This window comes from Cuculus canorus, chromosome 2, assembly GCF_017976375.1.
Source record: "Cuculus canorus isolate bCucCan1 chromosome 2, bCucCan1.pri, whole genome shotgun sequence".
Taxonomy (NCBI): Eukaryota; Metazoa; Chordata; class Aves; order Cuculiformes; family Cuculidae; genus Cuculus; species Cuculus canorus.
This window is the reverse complement of record NC_071402.1, coordinates 36,627,159-36,641,571: the sequence shown is the minus strand read 5'-3', so window position 1 is coordinate 36,641,571 and position 14,413 is coordinate 36,627,159. Positions and strand designations below refer to the sequence as shown.

Genomic DNA, 14,413 nt, shown 5'->3' with positions numbered 1-14,413 from the left:
GCCAGCTTGCCGGGACATTTTTATAATTCCTGCTCTCTCTTGTTGGAGATCTCCAATTAGCCTCAAACCGGAGCTCGCAGCCTGTGTGCGAAACAGGCAGCTGCTGGCACGCAATCTTCCCTGAAGTTGTTTCCTTTCCTTTTTCCTGAGATTTAGCGAAGGGGGGGGGGGAAGGGTTTGGAGTCACATGGATACAAAGCTTTTGATTAATGTCCAAGTCTGTGCCGCCGCGGAGGCTTTCCAACCTCTCAGCTCACAGGGCGAGCTGGGAACCAGCGACCGCGCGTTTCCTCCAGGCTGTGTCCCCTTCCTGACGGGAAAGGAGCAGGCAGCGGGGTGGCTCCTGGCCGCTGGAGCTGGGTGAGAAGGGGCTGCGGGGCTGGGGACCGGCCGGACCCCTCCCCGCCATGTAACTCAGCGGGGTCTTTTGTCGCCCTTGTCCGCAGCGCTCGGGCGACTCCTCTTGCAGCCGGGCTGGGGAGAGGCACCGCTCCCCCTCGCCGCACCATGACGGAGGAGAGCAAAGGGGAAGCCAAGGGGGAGAGCGGGAAGGACTTGGAGAAGCAGCTTCGCTTGCGGGTCTGCGTCCTCAACGAGCTGCTCAAGACCGAGCGGGACTACGTGGGCACGCTGGAGTTCCTGGTGTCGGTGAGCGGGGGCTGCGGCTCCGCGGGACCCGGCTGCCACCGAGCCGCTGGGAAGGGAGCGAGAGAGCGGGGTTCGAAAGGGCTGGGGAGGGGTCACGCGGGGCCGTGCCGTCCGTGACCCCCCCCCCCCCAGTTGCCCTCAGGCTATCTCGGGTCTCCGGCCGTGGAGGCTACGGAGGTGATGAGGTTGTATTTGGGTCTGCCTTGGGTGTGGGGGCTTGAGTTCATTATAGGGGTCTCGCGTTCATTATAGGAGGGCTCGTGTTCATTATAGGGAGGCTTGCGTTCATTACTGGGGGCTCCTCTTCATTACAGGGCACCGCAGTTCCATTTCTTAGGCCGTTTGGATAGCCTGGAACACAGCGGTGCCGGGGGAGGACAGAGGGGGCTGGTGTGCTGCAGCTGCTTGGCATTAAAGCCACATGTGGCATTCCCTTCTGTCTTGTGATACAGGGTCAGCTGGGAAGGCAGCTGGTGAGAGCTGTGTTGCAGCAGTCTTAGTTTCTTACTACATCTGACTATCGCTGTTGATTAGGGTTATTTGTGCCAGGTAATACCCTAATCAGAAAAGCAGGAGTTTTCACTCCTTCAAAAAGCCAAAGTGACAAATGATTACAGAACAGATGCAGGCAGTGTTTCATTTGCACGTGGTCTCGGTAGCATCGCCTTAGAACCCTGTTGAGATAAGTACGTCCAAATCAGATGCTTGGGTTTGCAAAGATGTCATAGTAGTCCCCTCATACTTTTCTCTCCTCCCCTGTCCCACTGAAGAAGGGAAATCCTTCAAACTGCAGACTTCCGGCTTTGCTGCCTTGAGATCTGTGAACTTTCTGCTTATTATCATGGAAGAGGAAATTCTCAACTTGGCTGTAACGGGGAAAATAAAAGCACAGACGCTGGAGTGAAATAAGATCTACAGAGTAGCTTATTTTCTCCATATGCTTATCCTCAGCAGAACCATGAGAGATGGTAAATGGTCCAACGTGGTTTCTGTTTTTTTCAAAAGAAGTTTAATACGTATGTTTGAGAAGGGGGCTGTACAATTGTGTTTTACTTGCCTCGATTTAACAATCAGATTTTACCTATTGTAAAAAAAATTCTATCCTAAGGGAATGTTCTGCAATATTTTATCTTCAACACCAAGTTTGGCATACGTCAGTCTTGGATCATTTCAGCAAATTTAAACAATTTGTAATATCTTTAATTTTGGACTGCAGTTTGAGACAACAGATATTGGTGTTTAAGCAGTAAGTGCTCATCTCCTTCTAAAGAGTAAACTCTAAACATATGTCAAGTTACATCCAAATATTGAATTCAGTAGTCTTTTTGCAGTGTGGATTAAAGTGATATAAGTAATCATATGGAGAGAGGGAGGAGGGCTGGAGTTAAATACCTGCTTGTGTGTCAAGATTTTCATGTTCATTAATGGTTGTGAACAGGTTTGAAGTGACAGTTAGAGATGTAAATCCTTCACAGGGAAACGTCACGTGTTTTAACTGTACCTCAGCCTCGATTTGAGGAAACAACTTCTGAGCTTTCCTTTGACCCATCTGCTAAGACTGCTGTTGAGAGCAGTTGTGTTGGATTTATGAGGGCCACTGGACTAGGGCCAGTATGGAGAAAGTCACGTGTACTCAACATGAGCCATCAAACCCATCATTATATTTGTTCCTATGGTTATTTCTTGATCTGGAGGCTCTTATTTAGGTGTCCTAGGCTGATGGTTCCTTTTCTTGTTCTTAAAACCATTAGCAGTCCTAGGACCAGCTCTTCTGAGATACAAACGCTATTCAGCTTGCTTTGTTTCGCATCATAAGCTGGTCTTGAGGCACACAGTCTGAGTTCCTGTTGGATGAAAGAGAACTGGAAGGTTTTCTGTAGGAGCACATCCAGTGGCTAATGAGTGTACAGTTCCAGTGACTAGCCTAGAGTTAGTCTGAAGTGACTCCCCTGCCAACAGTGTGGAGTCCCAGTACTATTTCTCTGTCCAATCCCTATCCTGTTTCCCAGGATAGAGATTGCTTGTTAAAGCAGAGGCAGCCTGAGGAGTTGAAGTTTCAATAAAAGTTATGAGTTAGGCTTCCAGATTGCCTGAACACCGTCAGTGGAGCTCATTGTGGCAGAAACCATGTTTCTTTTATGATTGAATAGCTGAAGTAATTTATAGTCTTCCTAACAGTTTGTGCAGAGTAACTGCAGTTTTCACTGTAGTTAATAGGAACAGAGTGTTCACTTAGATAAACCAAAAAAACCCCCCCGTGGTTTCAGGGTTGGAGCCTATTTCATCTTCAAGGTTACAGAATGTAATCTTTTATGATGTGAATAGTTCATATGGGAAAGTGCATTAGCACTTCTATAGTAGTGGTGGTCAAGTTTTCACCCATTTGGAGTGCAATTTCCATTTTGCGTATATACCCTGTTGATGAGGCAATTCAATTAAGTAACAGAAGAAATCAATTGTCTTCAATCGATTGCTCTTGTGTAGGAAAGGAGCAGTATGTAAGTGGGATTTGTGTGGAAGATTACGTACTTCACACCACATCTAACTCATGTTCCTGAGTACTTCATGAGATCTTGTGAGTTTATAACCTATGGGACCACTTTGGCTGAGGAAAAATTACACTGTTGCAGTGGGCAGTAGGTAACATAGATAAGAGTGTAAGCAAAAGCCTGATTTATCCCAGTGATGGGAAGAGGTGACCCCAGTTGCTGGTGCAGTCATGTTGGGGAAATGGGTCTTAGCCTGGTACAGCTTGTGGCTGGCTGGAGAATGAAGAGATTAGAAGGACGAAGTGACTTTGTTGGTTTGTCTCAACATGGGAAATGCTACACTGGAAATGCATCTATTACATGCTAGATTTATTTAGGTTCTTAAGTTTATATTGAAATTAAAGAGAATCTCACACAGGACAAATTTCTGGTTACTTAAAGTATTTTTGTTCCCCTACTCCTCTGTGATTCTTCATCCTCCAGTTAGCATCAGTGTAGTGAGTAGCAGCATGGGTTGTGTATTCTGTCAAAAGTCTACAAGGCTATTAAGTGCAAAGTAGAAGATTTAATATATTCATTATTTTATTGGATAGAACTAGCTGAGTAGCCATTCCCATGTGTATTCATTCACCTTTTGGGCTGTGTAAATGTGGTATGTTGCTTTTAATCTGCAGTCATCGCAGCATAAATCTGAGTGGAAAGGTCTGGTTGTATTAATATTATTCTTTCTGATCTCCTGAATCTTCCAGTAATAACCTGTAGTAGCACGGCATGTGGAAACATCAGTAATACTGAGCAATAACAATTTTGGGCCCATTTGAGTGAGGTATGTAAACATACGTGAGGTGGATAAACTGATGTCCACCAGTAGCAGAAGCAATGTCTGAGGGAGGAGGCATGAAGAAAGGCTTACGCATTTCCTTCAGGCATTTCATTATAGCATTTGGAGTGTCATTGCAATAACAGAACTTTTGGATTTGTTATCATTTAGCTTTTCTTAAATATATGGAAGAATTTACCTAAGTTGCTAAAACATCTTTGAAATCTGTATCTATATATCTGAGCCATGATGTGAGGTTTCTGTTACAAACAATTGATACTTTACTGGCTAGATTAGGAATTGGGGTTTTTCTGCTGCTGGGTGATCTCTGTGATGATCATATCATTTTCCTATGGCAAAATCTTTGTTTTCCAATGAAAAAGAAGCAAAGATAGAAATTGACTTTCTGGAGGAGAGAGAGCAACAATTGCTGAGTTAATATTTATAACTACGTGTCATACAACTCTGTGACTGAATAATTAATATTGCCTTGAGTGTTCATGGTAAAGATGCTTTTAAAAAAAATTGGTAACTTTATCAATAAGTGCCTTATCTATGTCATTTTTTACAGCAAATGACAAAGCATATATATTTACTGTACTCTGTGTAAACATAATGAAAATTTTCAATTTTGCTCTATAAGCAGAATTAGGTGACTCATGTAAAAGTACATAAACTTTTCCAAGACTCTCATTGGTTCATGATTTTATGCTTGGGAATATTTTTGACTTTTTAATGAATTTTTTTTTTTAAACCAGTTATTTTTAAACTCAGCTAATGTTTTCATGTGAAGTTTAATTTACTGTGTAAATAGAGGTACTCGCCTGAGCCTTCAACATAGCAGTAGTAAAGAGACCAGTAAAACCGTGGGTAGAAGAAGTTGCTGAGAAATTAAAGTATTTAATAGTAAAGACGTGCCAAAAAGTGGCTGGTTTAATTTGTCACCTTGTAACTTGGTATAAGGCTTAGTTTTTATGATTGTGCTTTAGACTGACTGGCCAGTAAAGGCAGACCAAGCCATGAAGAACTTAAGATACAGATACACTGCAGGGAAATAGACTAGATACATAGTAGGTGAGTACATTTACATAGGTACTTTTCTATATATATACTTTTTCTGGAGGGGGAAAAAAAATGTTATTTTGGAATAGAAAATGGAAATATAATCTGCTACACTTGGTACTTCAGCGGATAGCCGTGGAAGTAGAGTTTATTTTTCTATGACAAAGATTGTTTTTCTGGTGTAGTTTCATGTTCTGACAAATTTGATGTTGATGGGAATAGAAGCAGATGTTGGCACTTGTGTAAGCCTTCCAAAACCCCACGGTCTCAGCTGGGGTGACTAGTTAGATCTTGAAGCAGCTGGGGAAAAATAGCTAGTTTGTTATGTAGTACTGTTTACAGAGTCTCTTCTTTGGGTATATATGTGTTTCTGCCAGTTAACTGTCAAATCTCAGTTTAATGCCATTAGATTCTACTGTGCTATCTTCTCTCTTCTCTTCTGCTTGCACTGAAGTGGAAAAAGGTTTCATTTTCTTTAAATGAGTGCCTTGCTAAGGGCAGCCCAATCTTCGATATTCAATAGGCATAAAGAGATTTTGTTTATAACGTTTATTGGCCAGCCTCTTCAGTGGCTGTGTGAGTCTGCAGGATCTGTATTTCCCTGTCACACTGAGCCTTTCCTTTCTCTTAGCTCAATAGGTATTTCTCTGATTGTAAGGCAGACTAATTAGTTGGACAAGTGATTAATAGTAATTAAGACTCCAGGTAAACTTTGGTCAAATTCAGTGTTTGGCCAGAAAGAGAGGATTTGTGTCCTGGATTGAAACTCCTCAAATAGTTATGTTAGATGATGAAATTAAGTGGAATTAGGCCTTTCACAAACGAACCACTTTTAAACAATCCTTCATGACTGTAGTTTGATACAATAACAATGTGAATGAGTGTGTGTTGTTTGTGTGTGTATATGTATATATCATAGAATCACAGAATATCTAAAATTGGAAAGGACCAATAAGGGTCATCGAGCCCAGCTCTCTAAATATGTTGTATGTATATCTCAGTTACAGTAATGATTAGCAACTTCATAATGGTTTGCATAATTGCATTTATGTATTATAAAAAGGATTTAAATGAATGGAAGGGAAGGGTTTTAGCTGGCTGCATTTTTTGATAAGGTTATGTGATTTCCTTTCTCTCCAGGAAAAGAAAAACAACATTCTATGGCTACTTCATCATAAAAAGTCAAAAGGAAGTGCAAACACAATTACCATAGAAAGGCAATATCTTTTCCATTCACTTCCAGTTTCTGCTGTTTTTAACTTGCTTAAGCATTACCAAAAGCCTGAATGTGTTATTCTATTCTTATTTGACTTTGCTTGGCTATATCAACAGCACCACCTGTGGTCTTTATCAGAGTGAAGGTAAATGCTTAAAAACTGTTTATTTCTTTGTAACCCCCACCCCTGAGGCTGAATGCTTGCTTTATAGATTAGCAGGAATGATTATTCACCTCTCTACTAGCTGAGCACAGAGTTCATGTGAGGTATAGCAGTGGGCAAAAAGCAGAGGTTCCTGAGAAGAATTTTGAAGCACAGGAGGAACTATTAGGAGGGGACTGTGAATCAATAACTCCTGACTTAAGTTACTCTATGCAGCTTGATACTATTGAACAGCATGCTGTTTGCAGTTATTTCAGATATTTATGGAGACATATCTTTCAGCCCTCTTCACTAGTAATGTTTTGTCACCATTTTAAAGCCCCAAGTGCTTTAAAACTATGCATTTCAAGGTGGGTTTGTATTTTTTTTTTGGAAGGGTTAGTATTGAGAACAATTTTCTCAAAGCAGAGGAATTCGAAGTCAGTAACAGTATTACACTATAGGAGGAACTGAGAAGTTCTTGATGTTGGAAATCGAAAGAAACTGTATTTTGGCCCAAACAAACAAATACAAACTGGCTATAGTTGACTTAAGGTACTGGTGGAGGCAGTTTGCTAGTCTATATAAGTCTATTGCCAAATATCTGTATGTTACATATATGTCACTGTTTGGAAAGGAATAGGGCTTCCCGTGAATGAAGTATAGACTTGAATAAGATAATAATCTAAGTTAATAATTTAGGCTCTACCTTTTTATGAGTATCTTGACTAATTTTGTATACTTGTATACTCACATGTATTCTTTTTCAAGAAACTTGTTTACCTATTTTTGCTTTAATTATAAACTACATGAGTATTGGTTAAGTTTTCTGTTTTGGACTGAGAAAGGTTGTCTTTGGTGAATACATTGTTTGCATTGGTGTGGGGCTCAAGAGTGCTTGGAGACAGGCTTCTCATAAAGACATGGAAGACTGGAGATAGCAAGCCAAAGCTCATCTGGCACTGAAATTAAGGACGGGAAGGGCAGCGGAAGGGACATCTGTGTGTACATTGGTAGCAAAAGGAAGGCTAAGGAAAGTGTGTGCCTGCTGCTCGGTGGGGAGGGGAACTTCCTTAAAAAGTAACAGAAAAGGCTGAGATACTCCATGCCTTTTTCCTGGAGTTTTCACTAGTAAAGGTTTCTGTTGGGCTTCTCAAAGCCTACTTGCAAATTTTGTAAGAATGTGTCATTACCTACAGTAGAAGAAGGAATGGTTACGAAGTACATAAGGCAATTGGATATAGACAAGTCTGAGACTCAGATGGGATGCATCTTAGGAAGCCCACAGATGTCCATGTGAGGCCTATCTGTTGTCTTTGAATGGTCATGGTGATTGTGGGAAGTTCCCGATGACTAGGAAAACACAAATGTCAAACCCAGCTTTGGGAAGGTCAAGGAAAAGGATCTGAGGAAGTGTGAGTTTGTCACCCTCTTCCTTCACCTTCGGGGAGGTGATGCAATGGTTCGTCTTCAAAACCATTTCCATGCAGCTGATAGAAAACAAAGTGATTGGAAGCAGCTTCTGTGGAGTTACTGAGGGCAAATCATGGCTGATCAAACGTGTTGTCTTCTATGAGGAGGTGACTGTGTCAGTGAACTCGACGAGGGCTATGTATATTGTTTAATTTGATTTAAACAAAGCCTTTGGCATGTTCTCACGCAGTATCCTTGCATCCAATCAATTTGGACTGGATAAATAGACAGTAAAGTGGATGGGAAACCAGTGGAATTGCCAGACCAAAGGACAGTTGTCAATGGTACAAAGTACAAGTAGTGGCCAGTCATGAGTGGTGTCCCTCAAGAGCCAGTCTTCTATCATGTTTTCAGTAGTATCCTGGATGGTGGGACAGGAAGGTACATTTTTATCAGTCAAAGGGATCTCAATAGGCTGTGTTACAGATAGTGCTGAAGGCTTCCTCATGAATTCCGGTGAAGTCATAGTCCTGCACTTCCCTGCATTTGGGATAGAATAACCCCATGAATCAGTACAGGCTGGGGGCTAGGAAGCCACTTTACAAAAGGGCCCGAGGAGTGCTTGTGGACAAGAACTAGAACATGAGTCAGCAGTGCACCCTTGCAGTGCAGAAACTAACCAGCATCTCAGGCTGGTTTAGCAAGGGTGTTGCCAGTAGGTCAAGGGGAGTAAATTTTTCCCTCTCTACTGTACAGTTGAGAACTTTGACTTAAATTTTGTACTCCCTAGTTCAAGAAAAATATTTACGTAGTGAAGGGCCAGCAAAGTGATGAGGGGCCTGTACCATATTACTTGCAAAGAGAGGCTGACAGAACAAGATTTCCTTGACCTTAAAAATTATGTTGAGCTTCTGTTCTTGTTGTCTACAGCTCCCTGATGGGTGGCTGTAGAGAAGGAGGAGGCACACACCTAGAGGTGCACAGTAGAAGAAGGAGAAGCAATGGGAAATTCCAACTCAGTGTGAGGGGGGAAATAATATTTACTGCAAGGATGGTAAAACACTGTAACTGGTTTCCCAGAGGCTTTGGAATGTCTATATTCTGTTCAAAGCTGAACGGGGCGAGACTGGGCAACCTGTTGTAGTTAACACTGCTTTGCTGAAGTGTTTGGGCTAGATGACCTCTGCAGGAGGTCCCTTCCAACCTACGTGACTCATGAATTTTGCAGTTTATTGATGTGATGGGGGGAAAAGGCAGACTGTCTTGAACTTTCAGCTCTTCAGTAGAGCAAATTTTTTACGGTTGCACTTCTTTGTTTCCTCTGTCCCCTGAAATGGCAATGCAGATGGCCAGGCTATATTGTTCAGCAAACAAATATTCAGAATCTAAGAGGAAACTCGGATACGCAGATATATTTTTCCACTGTGTTGTATTTGATCAGAAAACAAATAGCCTAGCATTTCTGTAATATTTTCTATTCAGAGATCTCTCTGCATTGCTATTGCTAATAAATAAAATCTATCTCATTCTACAAATGGGAAACTTAGAGACAGATCTTGATTTTATTTAGGTCCCAGTGGAAGTTTGTTGCAGAGCCAGAAATATAATCTGATATATTGATTCCCATTTCAGTACTCTCTGACAGCAAAACAATCCTCTTCATTTATATATGATTGATGCTGGGGGAATGGGTGTCTGCTTAAAATGTCTGAGAAACTTCAAGGATAATTCTTAAAGCCAGCTTCAGCTCCTGTGGTTCTCTCCTAGAGTGTTCACAGCTGAAGTTACCTTCTTGTAGGGACAGAACTGAGATATTAGGGACTGACATTTGCTTTAGGTCTCATGAGATGGCCTGATTCTTCTTGGTGCTTTTGGCAGCCTAGCTCCCAAGTCATAGAAGGCTCATGAGATGCGCCAGATACTTTTCATCTTCGAGACTGAGGGACATTGATGTAGGGAAACAGGCAAGAGAAACAGCTTGAACTGAAGCATAGTAGAGAGCACAGTACTATGATGTGGTACGGTGGCTGTCTTTATTTCAATGTCATTTGTGTGATGCAAGTTCCCTAACAAATTGATAATACTGTGCTGAAATGGAGCAGAGTAAGTCTTTCCTGGGGAGGTTTGTATGCCTTCTTGCTTTAAAATGAAATTTGTCCATAGCTGCTGCCATTTGTAGCTAAAGTTTAAGTAAATTATATGTATCGATATGCTTGCTTTCTAAATACACTTTCACCTATTATAACAGCTAGAGCAAGTGACCAGTATCAGTTGACAGGTAAATTTACATTAAATAAGTTTTTTATAATTTGCGCTGTTAAATATAGTGGTAATCTCTCAGGCTGTTTCAATAGATTGATTCCTAAAGTGAGAGATGAATGTGTTCTTACAGGTTGACTTAACAATCCCAGTGTCCTTATGCCTAAATCAAACCTGTGATGGAGCAGCATCAGTGGAGACAGAGTGTTCTTAAGACAAGTCTCAGAAAATAACTTGTTGCCCCACAGGGTAACCATGTTACAGGTGATCTCAACAGGAATGTGGTTATGTATTGGAGAGCTGAGTTGGTTGAGGTGTGTGCGTGGTGTCTTCTGTAATATTTAAAGATGTGGTGTTAAGAGCTCCTTGAGGGATGAAAATCAATTTGAATAACATGGATTAGGTCACGGCAATCACCTGGCAGACTGAGTAGAAAAGGAGAACTAGGCAGCAAACATGGAGAATACCTGGGCCAGGAGGAGTTATTTTATGAGATTTATGCAGTAAATCCTCATTGTAGCTGGTTAGGTATGGGCTGGGCCACAGGAAATCCTCTGTACTTGGGCCTGTTGGTAGATACTAATGATGTTTTTATTTGCATCAGAAGAAGTAGTTGAGAGAATTTAATTGGGTTGTGGCTGGTCAGAGCTTAAAGGCTGGCCAGTCTGGCTGGTACTGCATGTTCTTGGCAGTCTGAGAAACAGGTCTGAAGGTAACACTTGGAAAGTACGTGTGGCTGTGATGCCTGAATCACCAGCTGAAATGGCTGGGGCGTATTGCAGGAGTTGTAAGTCAGAAAGACAGAACTACAAGAGAGTTTCCTCACTTGGGCTAGAATCAAGTTTGTACTTCTTGTAAATGTCCGTTTTTCTGAAAAGCTGAATTTCTTTACTAATTTCATGAAGTTGTGCTTACAGAAAGACTTCAGAGACCTGTATCTTGGGTCTTCTTTAGGACGAGTTTGCTGTCAAGAAACGAAGGGCAAGTTTAGTAGCCAAATACCTGGCACTCTAAAGATGACCCCGTAATAGGTGCATACTGGTGAAGTAGATGAGAGGATTAGAGACACATCCAGTGGCAAACCACAGATCATCTGTATGTGTGTACTTACTGGCCCCAACCCCCAAGAGCATGACAGTTCAAAACACGATGAATGTGTATCTAAACCAAAGCTGGTTTTACGTTACTCAGCTGAAAATTCTAGATTGAGTATTAAGTTAAATACTGATTACTAGGTAACAGCACGGAAGTTGATCAACACCTGAAATAATTCATTAGTTTGTAGTTTCTTTAATAAAAGAAGTATAAACTTCCCATTTTCTGTTATTGAAATAAACTAGAAAGTACTAGATAGAAAATGAAAGAGTGGTAGGCTAGATTTCTCCTCCCTGGCCTTTAATACACTGCCAGGATGTTCTCAGGCTTCTTAATTGGCGCTGTTTTTACTTCTTAATCCCTACTGTAACATTTTGAAACAAACTGGACACTAAAAGCACAGAGCTATAAAGTTGAAATGGTGTACGGTATAACAAAATGATTGATCTCTTGGATGCTATGAATTTGTGTAACAAGACTGGAAAATAACCTCATTTTATTGCTTACTATGTGGTAAGTTACCTTACCCAAATAATTTAAGCATATGGTGGATCCAGATGCCTGGAAGAAATAGCACATGACATGATGCTTTGAGACAACATCCTTGGATTCTGTAGTGCGTGTGTGGTAAAAGTACTTTGCTTTAAGTCACAGAGGCATTTGAAACTTAAACAGACATGGAAGCAACTGAAGCTCTGCAGTGTATAAGCCCTGTTTTCATTAAAAAGGTACCAAAGCTTACAAGGTAGAGGGAAGGGAAGGAAAAGAGTGGCACATACCTGTAGAGTTCCTGTTCTGTCACTTGTAAAATGTTCATCATGGGTTACTTCCTATTTATCCTTTTTACTGCCTATAGAGGAGAGCTATTTTGCAGAAGCCATGTAAAGCAGGAAGACAGTAAATATGTCCTGATTCATAGAACGCCTTTGTAAAAGTGGCCACCCTAAATTTATAATGATGGCTGCTTCCTTCCTTCCACTGCCTGCTGATTTGTTTGTGAAAGCTTATAAAATACCATTTAAAAATGAAGTATAATATAAAGACCTAAAATGAGAGGTGTTTGAAGGAAGCTGTGAATTGTTGTGATGGATTTAATAAAGGTCTATCACAGTAATTTTTTTTAGATTAGTGGTGAGTAGCATTACTTAAGGAGGGTGTATCAGTCCCAACTTTAGGCACCAGTGATTTGGGGGCTGTCTCCACTGGAGATAGTGGGTGTAGGGCTTGGATGTAAATTAAGTAATTGCTGACTTTGCCTACTTTATTTTTATACAATTTGCATTTTTTTGGCATCAGTAACTTCTGAATGCATTTCCCACGAAATAAGTCCTTTTTCTCATGTTAAATGTCCAGCCTGAAAAATTCACTCAGTACTTGCATCACTATTTTTCATGCTAAAAGTCCAAGTCTAATTATTCTGCTTATGAAAGCCCTTTCATATTCTGATCATCTTTCAAATTCTGTTGAGGTGAATTCTTCTGGTGTCAGTATCATTCACCTTCACCCTAATATTGTTCTTGATCTTTTGCACAACAGTTTTTAGGGGGTAAAAATTAAACCCCCAAAACTTGTGTAACAGATGTTTGAAGTACTGTTATGATTTTTGTTGTACTGAAAGATGTTTAAGAATTATGCTTATCCTTCTGCAGAGTGTAGTTAGCACCTTTCTTAGGCCCTGCTTTTCCTCTCTTCATGTGCCTTTAAATATTGAAAGTGATATTTGTGAAGGCTGGGGAAGATGCTTGATGTATGAGTTGTAGCTGCTGTTTGCTGTCCTTCTCAGCATTCTGTTTTGCAGTGTGTGTGTGTGGAAAGAGGCCTCAAAGAAGGATAAAAGTAGTCAACAACAGTAATAGATATGAGAGGTGTGAGATTACAGGAGTAACTGTGCTCTGGAAATGAAGGGAAAAGTGCTGGAAATGAAAAAAAATTAATGAACAAGGTAGAAAAAGGAGGGAGTTGTTACTGGCCCTTTTCAAAATAGGGAAGCACACCAAAACCAACTTTGAAACGTAAGAATTATGTGATGAGATTTCCTCATATTGTAGTATTTGTGTTAATGGAACAAGCATTGCTGGCTTTTGCAGCGTTAAATTGGGTGCCACTTGTGGTCCCAAAAGTTAACAGTGTTGGATGGTTGAAGTGAGTGTACCTAGCAATAACGTAAAAATGCAGTTTCTTAGATATCTTCAAATACAGTCAGCTTGAGATGTGAAAATACCATTATCTTTGCATTTGGTTATTGTCTGTTTACTTTCCTTTATTTTGTCATAAAATATGAAGTTTTGATGATTATCAAGAGGTAAATGAGAATTTTGCAATTAAAGAGAGCAAAACTTGAGCTGTCTTTAGCTGATCCCAAGCTTGCCAGTAGAAGAGACCTCCAGGTTTTCAAGATGATGTGACTGATTTAGCATTTTGAAAGTGACAAGTTGCAGATTGCTTCATAATGTTGGAAGTGTTTTTGGCAGAGTTGAGATCCTTCCATGTCAGTTATTACAGAGGAGACCTCTTCAATAGAAAGACTGTATTTGCAGTTTTCTCAAAGTAGAAAGGTGTTTTTTCTAAAAAGATGTTAATTCTGTAGTTCAGTTACACAAAACAACACATAACTACCATTAATAATAATCCTGGAATTAATTAATGGCAATTACAAAATTAATTGGTTGTGGTTACTACATTTAAATTGTAATTAGAATTCCATTGTAACATTCCTGGAAGCATTCTTTATGTGGGCAGGGGCACGAGGGTAAAGACCTGATAGCAATAACTTTTGTTTTCGTTTACTTTAAGGTTACTCCTCATTCATTTATCTCTTTGACACCACGTGAGATCTTGTTTATTAAGAATAATGCCTGGAAGTTGGCAGTTATATTCTGTATGAGTGTGTTAATTTCTTCCCATATGCTGCGAGATTGTCTGTACAGGAAAGAAAGGGACTCTTTCCCATGTTTAGTTATATTGAACTGTTCCAATAGTCAGACCAGACAGAAACAATGAGAAGGAAAGTTTCCTGTTTTCTGCAGATATTGAAGAGGTCTTTGGCCCCAAGAAAGGTAAAGCTTTCTCCAGTCTGAGTGTGAGCGCACAAAGAACTGGTTTTCTTAATGTATGAAGTTGCTGTCATCTCTATTAAAAATAAGCAGTTCACTCTCTTAGTTGTTTGACAGGTCTTGATTGCATTTCAGTATTTGCATCTAGAAATAGTAAATTACGGCAAGGAAAGCTTAAAATTCCCTCTTTATAAACACTCAAATATATTGTGCTGT

At 40.5% G+C, this 14,413-nt stretch overlaps 1 protein-coding gene across 1 annotated transcript in view; it reads left to right on the top strand.

Annotated features, from left to right (window-relative positions):
- The first annotated feature begins 206 nt into the window (after positions 1-206).
- The window catches only part of PREX2 (phosphatidylinositol-3,4,5-trisphosphate dependent Rac exchange factor 2), a 177,121-nt gene continuing 162,914 nt past the window's right edge, over positions 207-14,413 (top strand). Inside the window, exons 1-2 of the mRNA XM_054057421.1 lie at positions 207-360; positions 447-648. Coding sequence (XP_053913396.1) covers positions 508-648 — 141 coding nt within the window. The 5' untranslated portion in view covers positions 207-360; positions 447-507. The remainder of the gene's footprint in view (positions 361-446; positions 649-14,413) is intronic.